The 20443-nt window shown below is 43.8% G+C and overlaps 1 protein-coding gene across 1 annotated transcript in view; it reads right to left on the bottom strand.

Moving 5' to 3' along the window:
- The window catches only part of PAPPA (pappalysin 1), a 213735-nt gene that overhangs the window by 142133 nt on the left and 51159 nt on the right, over positions 1 to 20443 (bottom strand). Inside the window, exons 3-4 of the mRNA XM_077835969.1 lie at positions 8767 to 8912; positions 4529 to 4822 (exon numbers count right to left, since the gene is read on the bottom strand). Coding sequence (XP_077692095.1) covers positions 4529 to 4822; positions 8767 to 8912 — 440 coding nt within the window. The remainder of the gene's footprint in view (positions 1 to 4528; positions 4823 to 8766; positions 8913 to 20443) is intronic.

Genomic DNA, 20443 nt, shown 5'->3' with positions numbered 1-20443 from the left:
GTTTGAGGTGAGCAGGTGGTTGTGAGCACGGAAATGAATTTCACCAGGAACCTAGCACATTTTAAAACCAGGCTCAGTTAGAGGGGGTTGACGGTTTTGTCACGTGACCATTTATGAAATCTTTTGATGTCTTCAGATCAAGACTGTATGCCTTTCTGGAAGATAGGCTTTAGTCAGACACAAGTTACTGGGGTCACGACAGGGGTAAATGGGGAAATGTAACGCCCTGTGATACACAGGAGTTCTGACTAGATGATCTAATGGTCCTTTTTGGCCTTAAACTCTGTGAATCTAAGAAGGATGCTCTTGTGTCTTCAGCACGGAGCTGGGACTCAGGAAATCTGTATTCAAGAGAACTAGTCAAATTTTTTTAACCAAATTGTTTCCCCCACCAGTAAATGTTGTTTTCCCAAAAGTCAAAATTTTCCATGGGAAAAGATCAAATTCAGTTTTTTTTAAAGTTATGCAATCAGGGGAATACAAACAAAATTCTATTGAGTTTTGAAATGTCTATTTAAAATAAAAATTTCATTTCAAAATGTCGATTCAGAATGAAACATGTCGTTTCAGCACGTTAATAATGTCGAAATTCGCCTCTTTGATCCTTGATTTGAAACTTTTCAGAAAGTTTCATTTCATGAGAATTTTTTGACATTTCAACTTTCTGTTCTGAATCAGAATGGAAAGTCATCTTGAAATGCTGACATTTTCGGTGACAGAAACATTCCATTTTTTTAACAGCTCTGCAACTCCCTGGCTCTGTTGCAGATTTCTAGGGTGACCCTGGGCAAATCACTTCATCTGCTTTTCCCCATGCATAAATGGAGATAATTATCTATCTAGCTATCATAGGTACTTACATGCCCCCAGTTATCATAGCATGAGTCTCCTGACCGCAACTTTTAGTGTATTCCTCCTCATAACATTGCTAAGAAGTAGGGATTTATATATCCCTATTTTACAGATACACAGGGAGACTAAATGAGTTGCCCAAGGTCCCAGAGGAAGTCTCTGGTGGAGCAGGGAATTGAAGATCTTACAGCCCCCAGGCTAGTACTTTAATCTCTATCCTTGCTCTTGCTTGCGCCTTGTCTATTTAGATTGGAAGCTCTTGGGAACAAGGACTATGTCTTATTATATTATATGTGTATAGACTGTACCTAGCATAACAAGGCTTCAATCTCATACAGTGACTTTAGGCATGACTGTAATACAAAAAACAACGATGAGTTTACACAGCTCTTGTGCATTTGGTTTTGTGTGGGTGATGGGTTACTGAGGACAGTTTGGTTGCTTGCTTGGTTATTTGAATATGTTGCCAGTTTGATATTTTGGGGATTAGTTATATTTATTTGTAGGTGCCAAGATGCCTTCAGTTCTGAGCATTGTGGAGCACAAGAGGAATGAGAGAATGTGAAAATGTTCTAAAGAAAAAGGGAACTTGCTTGCTTAGTGGGGTCCTTTCCACCTCATCATCCAGCAACAGCACAAGGAGGGTGCTTTGGTTGGAATCAATGCTTCAAGTTCCAGCCCCAAACCCTTCCAGGAGATGTGTTGCAGGAATTAATGTTGCCAGGATGGCTAGAGGTTCATATCCTCTCCAGTGCATCTCCTTTGCTAATTCCACAGAGTAACTAACTTCCCCGCATCAAAGAAACAAACAAACTGAGCAGGTGCAGTTGGTTTCTAAATATCTATCAAATCCCAGTGGCCAGCTCAAAGCTGCTGTGTCCATGCAAGGAGCCGCTTTAATCCTTGGATTTCCTCGATAATTATTGACAGGCTATCCCTGAACATCCTGTAAAAGCCATAAATATTCCTTAGGGAAGCCCAAAAGTGCACAAAAGGCTTTGAATAGCCACCATAAAGGAACAATAAAATATAGATAGGACTCAATCGTGGAAAGAATGGCAGAGGGGGAAGATGACATGCAGTCTATGCTGCAGCTCAAGTGTCTCTCTAAACACCAGCCTCGGCTGCTCTTTTGGGGGTGGGGGAGGGGAGAGAGAGTCATTAGCGTTCAGGAAAGGCTCACAAATCCACAGATGATATAATGACCAGAGAAATGAAACAGGCTTCATTAGGACTTCTGCTCTCATTGAAGTCAGAGGCAGAACTCCTACTGGCTTCAATGGGAGTGGCCCTAAGGAAGTAATGTTTTGTTTACTTGGAGACAACATGACTCTGTTTGACAGGCGAGACAATGCAAATCACCCTCCTCCGGCTTCTAGCTCCCCTGAATTCTAGAGAGATATGAGGTTGCCTGTATGGGTACATCCTATAGAGACAAAGTAAGAAACAGATAAGATAGATAGACCAATATAGACATGAGAAAGAGAGAAAGTCAGTCGTTCAGAGCTGTATGACCTCAGCCTAGAGGCTTCAAAGGTATTTCTACAGTGATGTGATATCCTGATATGATTTTTATTCCACTGGGAACAACAGAAAAGCAAACAGATTCATGCATGAGCTCAAGAGATGCCTATCGTGTTACTTCACTTAATTTTACAAGAATAAATAGTCGCTTTTGTTCACAACACCAGCACCTCTTTAGCTCTCACTAGCAGATAGGTATCTCGGTGTCCTGCCTGGCTGTGTCAAATCTGTTGAGAGAGCTGGCGAGCGTGGGACAGAAGAGCTCTCTGCATGTTGAAACATTCCGGGCCCACCCCAAATCTTCCGCCCTTGTCCACACACACAAACACGTTGCTGGGAGGAGTGTAACAACAGGTGGCCTCTACATGTAGGTGTGAGATTATCATAAGAATTTAGTGGGCAGGAATAGTTTCTGGCTGTAATCTGTATATCTGCGTAACGACAATGTTAGTATACAGGCCAAATCATGAGAAGTGCACAGTATGTACTAAAAAGCTAGGTCACCGTGTGTATACTTGTCCTTGAAACCAGGAGTGGGAAAATATGAGAAACAGCAGCACCCATTAGATCCGGCAGCATCCAGGATATATCTACCGCGGTGTTATAAATCAACTCAGCCTCTGTCCCGGATGATATTAATCATTTGCTTCTCTACAGATATATTAGCACTCATGTGGCACTTTGCATGGACAATCTGTTTCTGCCTTCTCTGCAAAGGTACCTTAAAGTGGCTGTACGTGTAATAGGTTTCAGAGTAACAGCCGTGTTAGTCTGTATTCGCAAAAAGAAAAGGAGGACTTGTGGCACCTTAGAGACTAACCAATTTATTTGAGCATAAGCTTTCGTGAGCTACAGCTCACTTCATCAGATGCATCCACAGTACGCATCCGATGAAGTGAGCTGTAGCTCATGAAAGCTTATGCTCAAATAAATTGGTTAGTCTCTAAGGTGACACAAGTATTCCTTTTCTTTTTGTACATGTAATAGTTCAGGCTAAGATTTTGTCACAGTTATTTTTAGAAAAGTCATGGACAGGTCATGGGCAATAACCAAAAATTCACAGAAGCCGGTGACTTGTCCCTGACTTTTATTAAAAATAATGATGAGAAAATGGGGAGGGAAGCACCCACCAGTGCTGGGGCTCCAGGGTTCCCCCACCCATGATGGCTGAGAGTGCAGGGTCCCCCCTGCCACCGGCAGCAGCTTGGAGCTGTGGGGTCTGTCCATGTTGGCTGGGAGCTGCAGGGACCCCCACCACAGCCCACTTGACTGGGAGCTGCGGGGTCCCCCTCGCCGCCCATGCAGCTGCAGCTGCAGCTTGGGGCTGTGTGGTCCCCCTGCCGGCAGTGGCTTGGGGCTGCACGAGTACCTGCCGCACATGTCAGCTGGGAGCTGCAGGGTCCCCCTGCTGCCCACGGTGGTGGCTTGGGGTTGTGGGGTCCCCTCATCCCCTGCAGCAGCTGGGAGTTGTAGGGGGGACCTGCCCGCTGAGACAAATTCTGTGACTTCCATGACAAAATCTTAGCTTTAGTAATAGTTTACACTTACTTTAAGACACCTTTCTATTGCCAGGGTGATGTAAAAGAGGCTTACTGCAACTGAGAATCAGGCCCTAGTACCCAATCAAAGGGGGAATGCTGTGAAGACATCTGTCTCTATCTCCTACTCTCTTCCCAAAACAACATGGAATCCTTCATTGCCCATTGGACTGCCAAGGGAGAGGGGCAGGGATCCCACCCCTATGTCTTATCTGAAGGATAAGGGCTCTGGTAGCTCAGCTCTCCCTACATTGCAATGTCAGCACAGAACCCAGCTCATGATGTAGGACTTGAACTTCTGACATGACCCAGAGATGAGAGCGCTAACACCCGAGACAAACCAAACTCGTACGGTTTGTTCACATCTTCCAAAGGAGACAAAAGGGGGTTAGGAACCCAACTCCCATTGAAATTAAAGAGGAACTGGTTGCCTACCTCACTTTGGAAATCCCAGACTAAGTTAAGCCCCAAATCGCCATATCTAGATGTGAAAAGTGTCATTGGAACGTCAGTGACCTTGGGATAATGTCTCATCTGCAATGGAATGTTAAAAATCAAACCTCCCTCTCTGCCTCCCTCTTCTATCGCGGACACCTCTGGCAAAGCCTGAGTACCTGCGTAGCTCATGAAGTTGCTGAACGGTGTGTTTAGAAAACTGTGAAAACCGCATGTGTCATTGCCAGGTCCAGGGTCCCCACACAGTTTGTGCTTTGGAGCAGGGTTGGTGTCGCTGCAGAGGTCTCCAGTCTCAAAGGAGGGCTCCGTTTCCATGCACTGGTCACTGCAGGAGAGGATCTCAGAGATTCCCCGGAAGACATGATAGAGCCCCAGGCTGTGCCCGATTTCATGGATCATTGTGTGTGTGTGGCCGGGGATGCCGTAGAAGGAAGGGTTCAGCACGATGCCACCTGCATGGAGAAAATGAGAAGCTGTTGCTTTTGTCTCATTTATCCTGGAGTTGGGGGAAGTGGAGAAGTAGGTTTTTTACCCACAAAGGCTGATGCCCAAATAAATCTGTTAGTCTTTAAGGTGCCACTGAACTCCTAGTTGTTTTTGTGGATACCGACTAACATGGCTACCCCCTGATACTTAGATCCTCACTGTGCATCTGAGCCTTCCAGGTGCTGAGCAGGGAGCTCAGAGTGATCTGCACCCCACATGCGGTGCTCTGCCTTTTGCAGGAGCAGACTCTGTTAAAGTCTAGGAGGCATGTTGCTTATTGTTGGTATTTCTAAATTAATAACTGGACAAAAAGGTGAGGATATTCCACATTACAAAGGGTGAAGCTTTAAAATCAACTGGAATTGGTTGTCCTAATCATCTAGGCAGCTTTGAAAATCTCAGATGAAATATACTCTGCTAATTTATTAGCCACTCTAACTTTAATTATCTGAAAAAGTACTGCATAGTACACTAGTAAAGGCATGGAATCTAATTTGTAAAAAATATGAAATCTTAGTAATGTGATAACTTATTTGCTTGGATATTAAATCTGTAGAGAAGTGAGTGGTGATCAGGTTTTGCATGTGAATTAGAGCATGTGTAGATAAGCAAATGGTAAGCTAGCGAGGTTCAGCAGCATACTGAAGGGATGGTTAGAATTTTATTTTTTAGCTGAGCTTCAGCTATGTTTGGAGTTAGTGAGAAGTTCCATATTTTCTTTCCATAGTTTGTTAAACTCATCTTTTCACAAGCCCTTTTATTTTAAAGTGTTTACCTACCTTGCTGGTGCCTTACCCAGGTAAAGGAAAACTGTTTTACAAAAGAATACTGGCAAAATAAAAAATGGATGCGATGCACTGTTAAGTTAGAGAAGATGAGGAGCAAAACGGTTTGGCAGGAGGAATTTTATCAGAGGCTGTAGCACTGTGAGGATGAGATCATTACGTTATGACACACCACAGATACTATTCATGCTCATCTGTTCGTTGACTCTTGTTGCAACAATAAAGGGGTGCGTGTGAATGAGCGAGGAGAGGGAGTGTGTGTGTGTGGGGGGGGCAGTGTAGAAGGGAGAAAAGAGGAGAGTGAGCATGTGAGAGAGAAGGCAAAAGAAACACATTTTTATATGCCTATAAAAAAAGGAGAGATACAAAGTGGTGTGTGAATGTGAAATTCTCCCTGAGAGCACAAGGCCCTACACTCCTTCAGTCATGCATGGGGTTGCACCAGGAGTCAGCCCCTAGCAGTCCTATAGGGGTGGCTGCGCATCTCCTGCATGCCAGAGGACTAGTCTCTGTGCCAGCTTTGCATAAGTCAAACTGAGGGGCTGTGGATCGGTGGTTAGGTGGATCCTGCTAGCTCAGCACCCTGGCTCTTTGTCTGAGGGAAGCATGCGAACTTCGCCTTCCCATCCTCCCTGCACTACATCTACACAGCTCCCCGAGTGTTTGGGCTCATGTGGGGTAAGTTAATTTCACCCAGGGAGAATCTCTGTTACATAATTCGTGACACCTCCCTCCCCCTTAGGAAGCACACATTTTGGGTTTACCATCACTGGCAATCTTGGCAATGCCCCAAAGTTGGAGTTGCAATCACAATAAAGGCTGGCTCAAGAGCCCTGGAGCTGGGCAGAGTTGTTTTATTTTTGCCTTTGTTGAAGATGTCTCTTTTTCATAGCTGCCAAGAGTCTAAATCAATTGTAGTTTTACAGAAAAGATAGTTACCTCACCCAGACAAGCTATGTTCCAGCACTTAGATCTGGACTACAGAGCATATTTCATATTTTTTTATTAAATACATATTGGACTTATGGAAGAGAGAAAGAGAGAGTGAGAAAAGAAAGATTAAAATAGCATTCTCACAAACCAAGCATGGGGCAGGAAGGCTGTTAAGACAAGAAATTATTATTATTACTTTTACTGTGAGTCAACCTCAAACGGTCAGTTAAAGGCTTTCTTGCTCTCTAGTGAGCTCTCCCTCTGGTCAATGAATTCAGTCAATAAGCTGTAGAAGCTGAATTTAAGCTGTTTTGTTAAGACACATTATTGACAATCAGCCTTAGAGAAGTGAAAGGACAACTAATCAAAATTACAAATGAGCGCCACCATCTCTCTGTGTCCAGCAGGAGGCGCTACAAGGACTTTTTACCAGGCAGAGGAATGCATGGGTTCATGCGTTCTCTGCCTCTCTCCACAGTTATAGAGGTAGGAGCTTTAGGAGCTATTCCAGTCCCATCTTACCCCAGCAAGAGTCATTCTAGGAGTAGTGGCACAGGCTCTTAAGGACAATCCAGGCTACTCCAGTCTTAGGCTGTCAGAGTCATGGTAGAGAATGTTGTGGGAGCGTTGGTGGAGGGGAACTTGCAGCTCCACTAGACCCAGCCTGTCCTGGAAGAAGTTACAGAAGGAGCACTGGCTCTTAGGAAGGCTCTGTGCTATGTCAGTCCTAGCTTCACCCAAGAGGACATGATGAAGGGAATGAGACAGGAATGCTGACTATGGGGCATTCACATCTACTCCAGTCCCAGTCCCTCTCAGCAGGAATCACTGTAAGAAATGGCATAGGAGTGATGGCTCTTGGGGGAACTCTATACTGGTACTTAGCTAGCCGTCTTCTGTAGTATGAGCGACCCTGATGAATGCTGCATGAAATGCTGGTTGCCTGTGGTGAAGCAGCCAGCTTCAACGAAATTGTTTGACTAGGGAGGGTGGTAACCTTCTGTTTTCTGTGGATTGTCCTTTTGAATGTAGAGGAGACTCCCTGACCACGCTGCACAGCCAGCAGTGAGGCTGCCATTGTGTAGTTCAGTTCACATGCAGAATGTTACAGAGGAAGGAACACTCACACTGTGCTCTCTCTATATCTCTCACAGAGACTTCACATTTGCCACTTTATTGTTTTTCTTAATCTGAAGATGGTCTGGCTCAGATAATATCAGAATTGATCCAAATGGCCACACCCAAACCTCCATCTAATCTAAACTGGACCTTATTCTTGGTCCAGAAAAGTCTGCATGACAGTACTTATTTTCTCCACTGTTGTTCATTTTGACTTACTCTGCATTTGCTGCTTCCAGGTGACACTGGATGCAGGAAGCTCTGGAAAACATGTGATCAACATTGTTCTTGTGAGATCTCCAGTCCAGTTTTGCTGCCCCCAGGAGGTTTGTGTAGTTCAGACAAGCATATCCAGATTTTTTGGGTGCTTAAGTGACCTGTCCCTCTGTCTCTTTTGAGGCTCATCCATCATTTCATAAGGATGTAAGGACGTTCTCTGGCACTGTAAGCATCCAGGGAGTGATTCATCTGCTAGGTTGTGTGGCTTCCTCTGGATACCTGGGGCTATAGCAGCTATATTCAGCAACCTTAGCTAAGAAATACACAGGCCAAGCTGCAGGGTAGCAAATTCTCTCCAGTTCCACTCAATTTAACATTAGAAACATGGGGATTTTGCAGGTTGCTTTTTTGCAAACTGATATAGAACAACAACAAACCTGTACTGCATTTTAAGAGGAAAATTAACTGCACACATTCTAGGTAATGGGCTAAGGTTAATACCGTAATGGGCAAAGGTTAATAATTCAGTGCTGTCCAGCATTCTCCCTTTGCCCTCCCTACAACCTCCTCTGCAAAGTGCTCCCATGGGGCTGATGCCCTGTAAAGTAGCTTCACTTAAAAGGTGAAATATTTTCAGCCTGACATCATCTAGAAATACCATAATATGCTTTGGCTTTATAATCTAATATTTTCCTGGTTGTGAGCCAGGAGCTGGGAATCATGGAATTTTTTTCCCCTTGACTATTTATTAGTGGAATGATAAGAAATCAAAACTGGGCTTAATGCATAATTGTCTTCCCTTCTTGCTCCCCCTGAGAAAACTTTTCAAAAGAGGCAGCGTCTCTAAGACTGACCTAGATGCATCAAGGCTTCCTTGTCCCAAGGCCAGGTTGCCACTCCAGCCAGCTCTTCCTCAGAGGAATTAGCGAAGAAGATGTTGAGGTGAGTGGATCCGTCGAGTTTGAGTATATTCTTCAGTTCGTTGACATCCAAGTATGCTCTGAAATAGATAAATGAACTATTACAAACAGCATTATCAGCACTGGCAGAGTACTAGGACGCTGAAAGCCAGGTAAAGATCCTCATGAACCCATGAGCAGCAAGCAGTTGAGAACATTTTAACATCCTAATCCTCAAATCCTAAATATGGCATAATAATTTGCATTTATATAGTGCCTTTGATCTGGGGAGCTCAACTCACTGAAGTATTGATCAATGAAGGCTCACAACATTCAAGGTAAATACCCAGAATTGTCTACCTTCCTGACACATTCGCAGAATCTTTATTATTATTATCATCATCATCATTATGGCTGGTAAATCCAGTTATGTAAATAGTTGCCTTTTATACGTGCTCTAAATTTGTTATTGCTACCTATATTCCTGCTTCCATAACACAACAGCAAGGAGTCTCATATCCTCACTCCAGCAACAGATGGTAACAGATTATTACTGCTACCAGCTTCTGGTGTTATTCCTTTAGCCCAAGTGGTAGAGGTTCATGCTGAGGTGCAGAAAGTCTAAGCCTGACTGAGGGCCCTGGTTATGGTACGTTGTTACATCCAGATGGAAACTAGTACCACAGAGAAGGAAGTAAATACAACAAGGTTAGATTTTGTTTATTAAAACACTGCAAAGAAGCAAAGCAAAGCAATGTTTGACAAATGGAGAATGATAAGATCGGCAGGGAAACAATTCAGCGGCAAGCTCCTGAGAGGTTATTATAGACAGAATTTAGAAAATAGGACAACTGGGAAGAAAAATTGACCTAGTTTATGGTGTTGTCAGAGGAGGCAGCTATGTGATACCTGCTTCTTGCCTGTCTATATTACATGGCAGAATGGAAAATCCACACTTAGCCTGAATGTGGGGGTTCTAAAGCTGAATTAGTATTCATATGTGTTTGGGTGGAGAGGGGAGCTAAGCCTGGTGGTCAGGTCTATGTGGGTTTAGCAGATAGCAGGGTGAGAACTGTTCTACATGGCATCATCCCCACTGAACCAGCATCTACTCCCACAGGTTGTTGGTCCCTTCTATCTACCTTCTTGGAGAAGGAGTAGGCCTAGTAACCACTGACAATGGGGCTTCTGAGGGAGATGTGCTCCATGAGAGAATTAGGACGAGGTCATTGAGTAAATTCCCCAGGCCTGTTTCCCCAAGAACTGTGGGATTTCCTCGTGAATCCTGGGATATCTGCAGGGTTGTAGGAGCACACGACTTTGAGGAGGCAAATCCAGCCCCCTGAACTCAATGCCTTTTCTGAGTATCTTTAGCTCTCCCTTGGGGTATTCCAGAAAAGGTGTGATATGGCCTTGTCTGGGCACAGGCACAGATATGTTGCCAAAGAATATGCCATGCTACCGATTAAGTTCCCGTCATACCATAACGCTCTAACCCAATGGAGTGCAGCTGTAAGGAGGTGAAGGGAGGGTGAGGAAATCAGGCAGTGTTCTAACAGAACAGAAACAAACAAAAAATCAAGGGAAAAGTTGATGTCGAAAGTGGTGTTGTTGGCACAAAGACACAAACTTGCTTTCCTCTCTTGATGCCTCATTAGCAAAGCAGCCAGTACCTCATGGGAAAATACTGAGGGTATCAGATACTGTACATTCAGACTCAATGAATGCACGGCACCAAAATAAATCTATAAGAAATGAACTAGTTTCACTGCACTCAAAGGATGCAGGGAGTCAAAAATACAAGCGATAATCAGGATATAAAGCTTCCAGGTTTACTTGTACTACTTCCAATTCGACTTCTTAATGCACCCTCACCTATCCCCTTCCCAGCTCTCCTGAGAAACAAGCCGACATGTGGGAGTTTAGCCATTCAGCCCTGCTGACAACTCAATAGAAAGAGTTATCATTTTTTCTTGTTCTTCTCTTCCCCCATTTCCCAGTGTACAGAGGAAGGTGAATTAGATTATCAGTTTTGTTATTGGCTCATTGTGTGAACACGGTGATACTATTTTTGTGCCTCGGTTTCTCCATTGGTAACAATGGAAGCTGGGATTTTCAAAGGACCATAAGGGAATTAAGTGCCCAAATCCCACTGAGAGTCAAATGAAGTTAGGTACCTAACTTTCTTAGGCTCCTTTGATAATCCCAACCAGAGATGATACTTCTTACCCAGCTTTGTAGAGTGCTTTGAAATTCTCAGATGACAGCAGCGGTGTACATGCAAAGTAGCATTATGACTAGAACACACTGACGCCTGGATTTTGTTCCCTGAGAGTTCCCCCCAACTCAATCCCTATAGGCACCATTAAGGATACCATCATCGTTTTCACACCAACCATGTTGTTTGTGACAGAGGAAATGAGGCTGTAAGAAGTGAGAGAAAATGAGCTCATAACAACACAAGTTTTCTTTGTAAGCATCCCTAGAAATGTAAAATAGATCAGGTTAGAAATACAGAAAATGTGTTTCTGAGACGGCCAAGTCCTCAAGGTGCTTAGCACCCACAACTATTCTTATCTCACTTATACCAGTGCAAATCATGAGTAGCTATCTGCAACCAAGTCAGTGGGGTCACATTGGTGTAAAACTCACCTGAGATCAGAATCAGCCCATTAATGGGGGGCTGCAAGAATACAGCCATGGCACAACTCTTTCCATGCAGAAAGTTTTACAAAGTTTAAAAGTTTTTAGAAGGTTTGGCTCAGTTTGGAGAAGCAATTCAAATTTGCAGATTCATAGATAAGGCCAAAAGGGAACCCTGTGATCATCTAGTCTGACATGTTGAATAACACAGGCCATAGGACTTCCCTGAATCAATTTCCTCTTTGAACAAGAGCATATCTTTCAGAAAAACATCCAATCGATTAAAAAAATTCCAATGATGGAGAATCCACTGGAAAAAGAAAAAAACTTGGTAAGTTGTTCCAATGGTTAATTACCCTCGCTGTTAAAAATGTGCCCCATATTTCGAATCTGAATTTGTCTAGCTTCAACTTTCAATCATTGGATCTTTTTATACCTTTGACTGCTAGACTGAAGAGCACATTATCAAATTGTTTTCATCTCCATGAAGGTACTTATAAAATGTGATGAAGTCACCCCTTAACCTTCTCTTTGATAAACTAAATAGATTGAGCTCCTTGAGTCTGTCACTAGAAGGTAGGTTTTCCAATCCTTTAATCATTCAGCATGCTTCTTGAATTATGAATACCTGACTTGAACACAGTTTTCCAGCAGTGGTCGCATCAATGCCAAATACAGAGGTAATATAACCTCTCTACTCTTACTTGATATTACCCTGTTTATATAGCCAAGGACTGTATTAGCCCTTTTGGCCACAGCATCACACCGGGAGTGCATGTTCAGCTGATTATCCATCATAGCAAATGATATGATTTCCTTAAAGACCTGCCAAGAGTAATATTACTCCCTTTCCCTTGTTTTTGGTTCTCTAGCCCCACTCCACATGACCTCCTGTTATTAACCGCTGTGCCAGGAAATATGAAATGTGAATGAGCATCATTGCTCCCATTTGTCAGATGGGATAAATGAGGCACAGAGATTCCTAAGGTTGTCACCAAGTTAGAGTTTAGAACTCAAGTGGATAACTCCTTGTTCCATGCTCAATCTACTACACCACAATCATCCTTGGTTTTAAGACCAACATGGACAGGGAACACTCTGAGAATAAAGCATAATTTATTAGGGAGTAGGGCTGGCCAGAAAACAAGACTTCCATTTCATGAATAATTTTTAGGTTTTCACATTTGGTTTTATTCTCATGCAGAACAAAACTGAGGCCTTTCAAAAAAAATTGTGAAAAATTGTTCAAAGACAAGTGTCACTTTGCAGCAGGAAAACAAGGAGGCTGAAATAATGAAATATCCTCAGGACACCACACAAAACAGAGAGGAGGGCCTTTGTACTCCTCTGTCTTGCAAGTCCAGTCTCCAATTGCCTGCTCTCATTGCTAGGTTTAAAAGGAATGCTGCTCATCTCCAGAAGGAGGCATTCGTTAGTCTATCTTTCCATGTAGGGGGAAGGGGAGTCAGTTCAGTGGGTAGGACATTTATCTGGGCTGTGGGTTCAAGTCCTTGCTCCATATCAGGGAGAGAACCCTTCTCTCTAGTTCAGCTAAACTTTTGTAGGGAAGGTTTCTCAGGTCCAAGATGGAATAACTGGTCAAAACCAGACAGCCACTAAACCTAGAACAGACAATAGTGTGGTGGTTAAGCCTGGGATGTGAGAGACCCAGGGATGTGAGAGACCCAGGGATGTGAGAGACCCAGGTTAACTTCCCTGATTTTTCTCTCACGCCAGAAATTTCATACTGAACCTGAGAAACCTTCCCAAGCAAAGTTTTGTCAAAAACGATATATTTCTGCAAAAACGTTTTTGACAAATTGGCATTTTCTGGTGAAAAAAATGTTTTGTTGAAAAGTTCCTGACCCATTCTAATAGGGAGTTGAATACTTCTGCAAGATGACTGCTCCCTGTCGTCCCTCTTTCCTTATGAGTGTGCGTGTGTGCAGCTCTCACGAACTCAATGCACTCACATTCAGTAAGCAGGGTTCCTTGCATACTTGACAAGGCTTCCATTCCCAGAAGGGCAAAAAAACCCCAAAAAAACCTAGGGGAGCTGGCTCAGCACCAAGATCTTTCTGTCCTTCCCTGGAGGACACCCCAATGGAAAACAGACTCACATTTCCGCAATAGTTTCCTTGCCACTCACTGAAGTCACCATCTCCAAAATAGCTCGAGGCCGGGTGTCCCCAAGCCCCCGCTGACTCACCGAGGAAGACATGCTCTTTGGGGACATCAGTAAGAGGGGCTTTGTTTCCATTCCATGTAGCGTTTATCTTCAAATCAATGGTTTGTGATGTGGCTGAAGTTCTGAAGGACAGGCCAACACTGTGACCCTTTGCACATTTCTCATCTCTCCACTGTTCTCAGTTCATCTCTCATAAACACACAGCCCTCTCCCTTCCCCCCCCCCCCCCCCCGCCCGTTCTGCAAATATTTGCACAATGGTTTGATTCTATATGTTAATCTAGTGCCAGAGGGTTCTTCATTTCTTTGAAACGTCTTTGCTGTGCACTGTTCATCCTGGTATGACCCATGTGTGAGAGTGTGCAATTGTGCAGGTGCACACACGCAGGTCTAAGTATGAGAGTGGGTCACATCGTGTGAGGGAAAGCGTATGTACAAGAGCACGTGTGAGATGGTATGTCAGTGAATGAGAGATAGCAGGAGAGCAGCATTATCAGAGTATGAGAAAGTGTAAACAGGCCAGTGTGTTTATTACTGTGTGAGACCCTGGAGAGAGAAAGTTTCTGGGTTTAAGGGAGAGGGGGGCTACTGCCGCTCATGCTAGAAGCAGACAGAATGTAGGGCCTACGTGAAGCCGTCACAACTGCACATTAGAGCAGCAGTTCTCAAACATCATTGCATTGTGACCCCCTTCTAACAACAAAAATTACTACACAACCCCGGGGGGGGTGGGGGGGGAAGGAAGTGGGGGAGACCAAAGACCGAGCCTCTGCCCTGAGTGGGTGGCATGTAACCTTATCCCTGGATGGTGGGGCTTGGGCTTCAGACTTGCTGGGGCCCAGGGCCAACACCATCCTTGGTCACCCTATTAAAATGGGGTCGCGACCCACTTTGGGGTCCTGACCCACAGTTTGAGAACCCTTGCATTAGAGCATTCCAGCAGTTGTATCCTCATTCTCCTGTAGTTCCAAAGAAGCTAAGCTGTCACCTCCTTATTCTTAGCTACCTTTTTGCCTAATATGTTCACAAGCCATTCACCAGCTACATCCCATTCCCATACCCCCTAGCACAATCTTCCTCTGTCTTGCATTCACAATATACTCTTTCAGCTTCTGGGATGGTTTGTAAATGGAATATTACCATAGCTAACCCATCTCCCCAAGGCTGAGTGCATCAGCCTCTGACTAGCCAGGGCTGTTTGTACCTCACTGTAGGCCCTGTTCACATCTGGTGTAACTCCACTGAAGTCAGTTGAGTTGCACTGGCTTACCTTTGCTCGGAATTTGACCCATAATGTGGTACAGACTCACCCAGGGGTTTGCAGAGCATCTGCTGTTTTATATAGGGAGCTGGTCAAAGTCAGCCAATAAGAAGACTAGGATATGTAGGTGTGAGGACAGGATGCGAAAAGTGTTTTTGCAAGGGGGCTGAAAGTAGCCAACCGGGACAAGGGCTGTCTAGCCTGGTGGCCGGAGCGGGTGTTAGGCCTAGTGGTCAGAGGGGGTGCCAGAAATCAAGAAGTAGGGTCAGAGCTGGAGTCAGTAGTCAGAAGACAGAGCCAAGGGTCAAACCAGAGGGCAGGCACTTGAGCAAGCAGAGTATCAGGCAAGGAGGGGTTCAAGGCAAGGGCAGGACAGAGGAAAGGCTGGGTGCAAGGCAGGGGCAGAAGGAACAAGGAGCAGGCATAGCGGTGGGCATGAGCACTGAGTAGGCATTGAGTAGGCCCTGATTCCTGACCCTGGACAGGACTGGACATAATAGGTGGGTGTAACTGGGGTGTGTTTGGACAGTGTGTGTGTGACTCCCCTGGCACGTATATACTGTGACCTTTTGCATATATTCATGAACACACTCAAGATCATGTTCAGGCCAGTCCCTTGGGTATATGTATGTCTACACACACACACACACACACACACGTAAGTTTGGGAGTGTGTATATATGCAAGATGATCAGAGCATATTTATGGGGCTCCATGCAAAGCTTTAGAGTGTGGGGGAAAGAACAAGAGAAAATATGGTTTAGAAATCTATTCCTTCCTTCCTCGCCATGTTTCTAATAATCTCCCGTCTATATCCCTCATCACCACATTAGTACACACATACACAGACACAGATTAACTACCTTTGCAGTTCTTATCCAGGCACTGGACCCTACCATTACGAGGTCAGAACAGTTTTCGGTTATTGTGTTGGACTGATTTGACTCTCCTCTGGCTGCTGCTGCTTCTTTGCTATCAGTCCAGAATATCTGATTCAGTGCAATCTATGAGCCTCACTTACTCTTCTCAAGGTTATGTGGGTCCCACTATAGAGGACGTAATGCCTGTCACGTGGGCCCATGCCAAAGAGAACCAAGGAACCCAGCCTCTGCACCGGTGCCAAGCTCGCATTTCAAAGACATGAGTGCAGTTTTGGAAAGGGATCAAAGCCCTTCCAACTGTCATTAGAAATACTCCTTTATGCATCTCTCTGCGAGTGCCAGCAACGTATTTCATAAATCCATTGGCTCGAGATGGTACCTCCAATATAAACCTGAATGGGGGAACTGTCAGGGCAAGTCTGTGTGGAAAACAAAACACAACACAACACAAGGCATATGTAACCCCTGTAATGGAAAAAAAACCCTGTGACGCCTTGAGTGTGCTAGCTCAAAAACACACGATGAGATCATTAGTACATTAGTAAAAGGTCTCCCCTGCTAGAATCTGTTTTAGACATAGAACTGCTGCAGGCTGCTTTTGACCACTGGGGACACTGAATCGTATTGGATTGCGGGCACATTCCCACCCAAATGTTCGCACAGGCATATTTGTCTAATGCACAGTTTTAGCCCATAGAGTGGAGAGCACTCCAGAGCTGCATTGTACACCAGCTTCATCTGTTTCCAACAGACTCCATAGCCCAACCAACAGTACATTTCCTATACAACAGCTCCATCCCCCATCCAGCATGCACATCATCTCCCATATACGGAGATCGATCCATTTCCCTCTCCTGTCTGTCAGGCCCATCTCCTATCTATCTGGGTCCTGGGTCCTAGAGAGCAGGCCCATTTCCTGTCAGTGAGGCCAGTCTTCTGGACAACTGATCCATCACCTACCGATTGATCCCTATCCCTGATACGGTGGACCCTGTCTCCTGTACAGTGGGTACCACTCTGCTGAACTCCGCTTTGCTGGATATCAGTGCCAAATCATATTAGCAAAACGTGTTGTATTTAGATACAGTCAAGTTGACCGATAGCTTTTACACTTGATTGTGGCTCAGTCATCAGGGCTAGACCCAGACAGAGCTAACCTGCATGGAGGACCTAAAACAACATGTCTTCACCAGGCAGAGATCTGAAATAGAGCACAGTGTTTTAACCTGACGATTCCATGGCTTGATCCTTTTCACATGAGCTGGGTTGCAGTCCAGTCCAGCCTAACAACGGTTGTTAAATGTGGTTGTTTCTATGACGTGAGAGGAGCCTTCCAGCTCTCACTGTCAGGAAATGTTTCCCGACATTCGTCCTTAGGTTTTTCTTCACTTGACTTTGTTTTGCTTTTAAAGTTCAAAGACAAGTGTCACTTTGCAGCAGGAAAACAAAGAGACTGAATAACGAAATATCCACGGGACACCACACAAAAGAGAGAGGAGGGCCTTTGTACTCCTCTGTCTTCCAAGTCCAATCTCCAATTCCCTGCTCTCATTGCTAGGTTTAAAAGGCATGCTGCTCATCTCCAGAAGGAGGCATTCATTAGTCTATCTTTCCATGCAATGGGGAGGGGAGTCAATTCCTAACCACCAAAAGCGCAGCTCTTCTCTCCTTGTATGTAAGTTCGGCCTTTCACAGAGGGGAGGACATTTGCAAGGGATAAAGATATCCCATCGCTGAATCAGTTGCATAAGCTGGCTTTGATTGGCCATTGGTCCACTCTGTTTTAAATTTTGTGTGAATTTGATGCTCCTCAAAGGAATTGGTAGGTGCTGATTTGAACCAGCTATAGACTCAGGCAGGCTCAGAGCACCCTTCCCCCAATACCGTTGCCAGTGCAACTCAGTTCTGACCTGCACCTGTTCCAAGCCAGGTACCCAGTGAGGCGATGCTGATGCACCTCATTCATGACCTATACATTATAGACTATAACACACTCTGGTGTTCTAGTCTTGGGGCCTATCTTGGACAGTGACTGCCAGGAATGTCAAAGCATGCTGTAGTCTGGTATGTGAACGAGTGTCTGCTACGTATTAAAGAACAGCCACCAAAGTGGTTTTCACATATTACCCAAACCATAATTTGAATACCCATCTTCTGGGGTAAACAACCATTGGGATAACCACCTACAGACATTACAATGCCAGACATCATCAGCAATGATCACTCCAGGCCAAATCTTGGTCCCATTGCATGGCAAAATTCCCTGATGTCAATTAAACTAGCATCTGGCCTTTATATAGGGCCATTTGGCAGACAGATATACAGCATGGGGACCTGGAATTATTATATTTTAACTTTTCTTTCCGTGCGGTTTCTCAATCTTAAGTGGCCAGGAATGGAGCTCTCTTTCTCATAGTACCTACATACCCAACTGTTGCAGAGAGACACCTTTCACTTGACTACACTGCACATGTGTTTGTAAGCAAGTGTGACAGTTTGGTTTTATTTTTGTCCTCAGCTCTGTTCCCAAGCGCTTTCATTCCTCCTCCACTATCATGCTTTAAACCTAAATGACAGAGACCCTAAGTCTCTGACATACTTGATGGCTCTCTTCACTATTCCTGTTTGGCAAGGAGCATTTTCATTCATTAGGATCCTTATTGGGTGTACTGAAATTTCCTAGCTTTTATCTTTAGAACGTATTGCATTTGGAGATGCAGTGGAAGGATGCTATAGTAAAACAAGGCCTTTCTGATCTTCTGTCACAACTAACAGTTACACTATCTAATCTATTCCATTTATCACATCACCTGATACACCCTTCCAAAATACAGGCATTTTCTGGGCTTTTACTTTCTTCTATTTGAAAGGGTGATGGTATGTGCATATTAAAAACCTGCACAAAATGATTACATCCTATGAAGAGGTATAGTCTCACAGGGTTTCCAGTGCAATTTTGTCTGACCTTACAATAAAGACTCACTTCTGGTAGTAAACTCAGTATTCCTAGTCATTTAAGACAGAATCAATAAATCCTCTGAAGCAGGAAACATGTCTCATCTATGTTTAGAGCAGCATAAATCTGTGACACTGGCCATGTGTTTAATAATAAATCATGAGGATGATGATAATTAATAGAGACTAAGGCTTTCAGAGCTACTTTGGATGGTTTGGAAGAGGCAGATGTTTGAGGTATGGTGTAACCAAAATGTTGCAAGAACAGCAAAGTATTTGATTCCAGTTTGAATCCAGCCCACTGCCTATACGCAAGTAGAAATCCAAACCTGAAATTGTAGTTCTGGCAGCAACCAAAAGAGGAGACAACTGGCTTCAATCTACAAACATACGTTCCAAGTATTGTCCCACTTACAACTTTGAAGCTGTTTAGGAATTTTGGTTTGTTTACTGCAGCAAAATGTCCTCAAGACTTCCTAGATCTGCTCTTCTGTCTGAAGAACAGAGAGAAACGTTTGGAGAGGATAAAATAAATTAAAGGACTCCAAGGAGATGATGTAAAGTGATGTAAACAACTGGATAAAAACCTGAATGTTTATGAGAGGTGTCTGTGTTTCGTTTCTGCTGATACAAGGGTGTTCTACATAATAAACTTTCCACAAACTGAGTTTATCCTAAGGTCGTATTGGCTTTTCTTATGGTTCTGGTGATTCAAGCTTGTCATGTTTTAGACCATCATCAAAAGTCTCAATAGTAATTGCAGCAGTGTTGTAAAAATTGGGTCGAGATACAAATTACTTATTATTTGGCCCCAATGGAGAGTGTACAGTATATAACACAATGGATTGCCAAACACATGGTAAAAGACAGTCCCTGGCCCAAGGAGCTTACAATCTAAACAAATATGCAGCTGAACTAGCTAACATTTTGAATACATTTGGATTCTGGATTTTGTTTTGGTTTACTATAGGGACCAGAGCCAGAGTCAGACTGGGGAATTTCTGCAAACTTTGGGCGGATTTAGTGTAAACTCATTCTTACAGAAAAATACTAGAGCATTTGATAGAAAATTATAGCTTTTCTACAGGACTTTTGGACCATTCTACAGAACTGAATAAACTAAGAACTGAATAAACATATTCCTGCAATAAGAAGTTATTCTTTATTAAATTCCAATAGTCTGGAGTAATTTCTATAGAATCCTACTGGTTTCATCCCTACACTACTCTACTGGACTTTCCCCTAAGGAATCCCTAATACAAAATACAGCTGTATTTTACACAAATGCCCATAAGCAACTTCTGAATGTTCCAAATGGCTAATATCTCTTTAATGGTCTGAAAAACAACCATTAATCTGAATAATCCTGGATTCTGGTTTGTTCAAAATCTAGAATTGGATCCAAGTTTTGAGGACTACACTCGCTTTTCTTTGTCTTCTGCTAGTATTGGTTTGTACTCTGGGCTGATTTCTGTTCTCATTTACATTGGTGTAAATCCAGAGTAACCCCACTGGCTGTAATGTAGTTATGTCAGTGTAAATCTAGCATAAGTGGGAATAGAATCAAATTTTACTTTTGAATTCAAGTTCAAAGACTCAAAGCAAATGTCCCCCCAAATTACCAGTTTTTGCCTAATTTCTGGCCAACTAAACCCACTTTTGTAAAGAGGAAGGAGGGCTTGCTCAAATCTCAGCACAGGTTCTC

The sequence above is a fragment of the Eretmochelys imbricata genome, chromosome 16, assembly GCF_965152235.1.
Source record: "Eretmochelys imbricata isolate rEreImb1 chromosome 16, rEreImb1.hap1, whole genome shotgun sequence".
Classification (NCBI taxonomy): Eukaryota; Metazoa; Chordata; order Testudines; family Cheloniidae; genus Eretmochelys; species Eretmochelys imbricata.
Note: the sequence above shows the minus strand (reverse complement) of the source record. Positions and strands in the feature narration are given on the sequence as shown.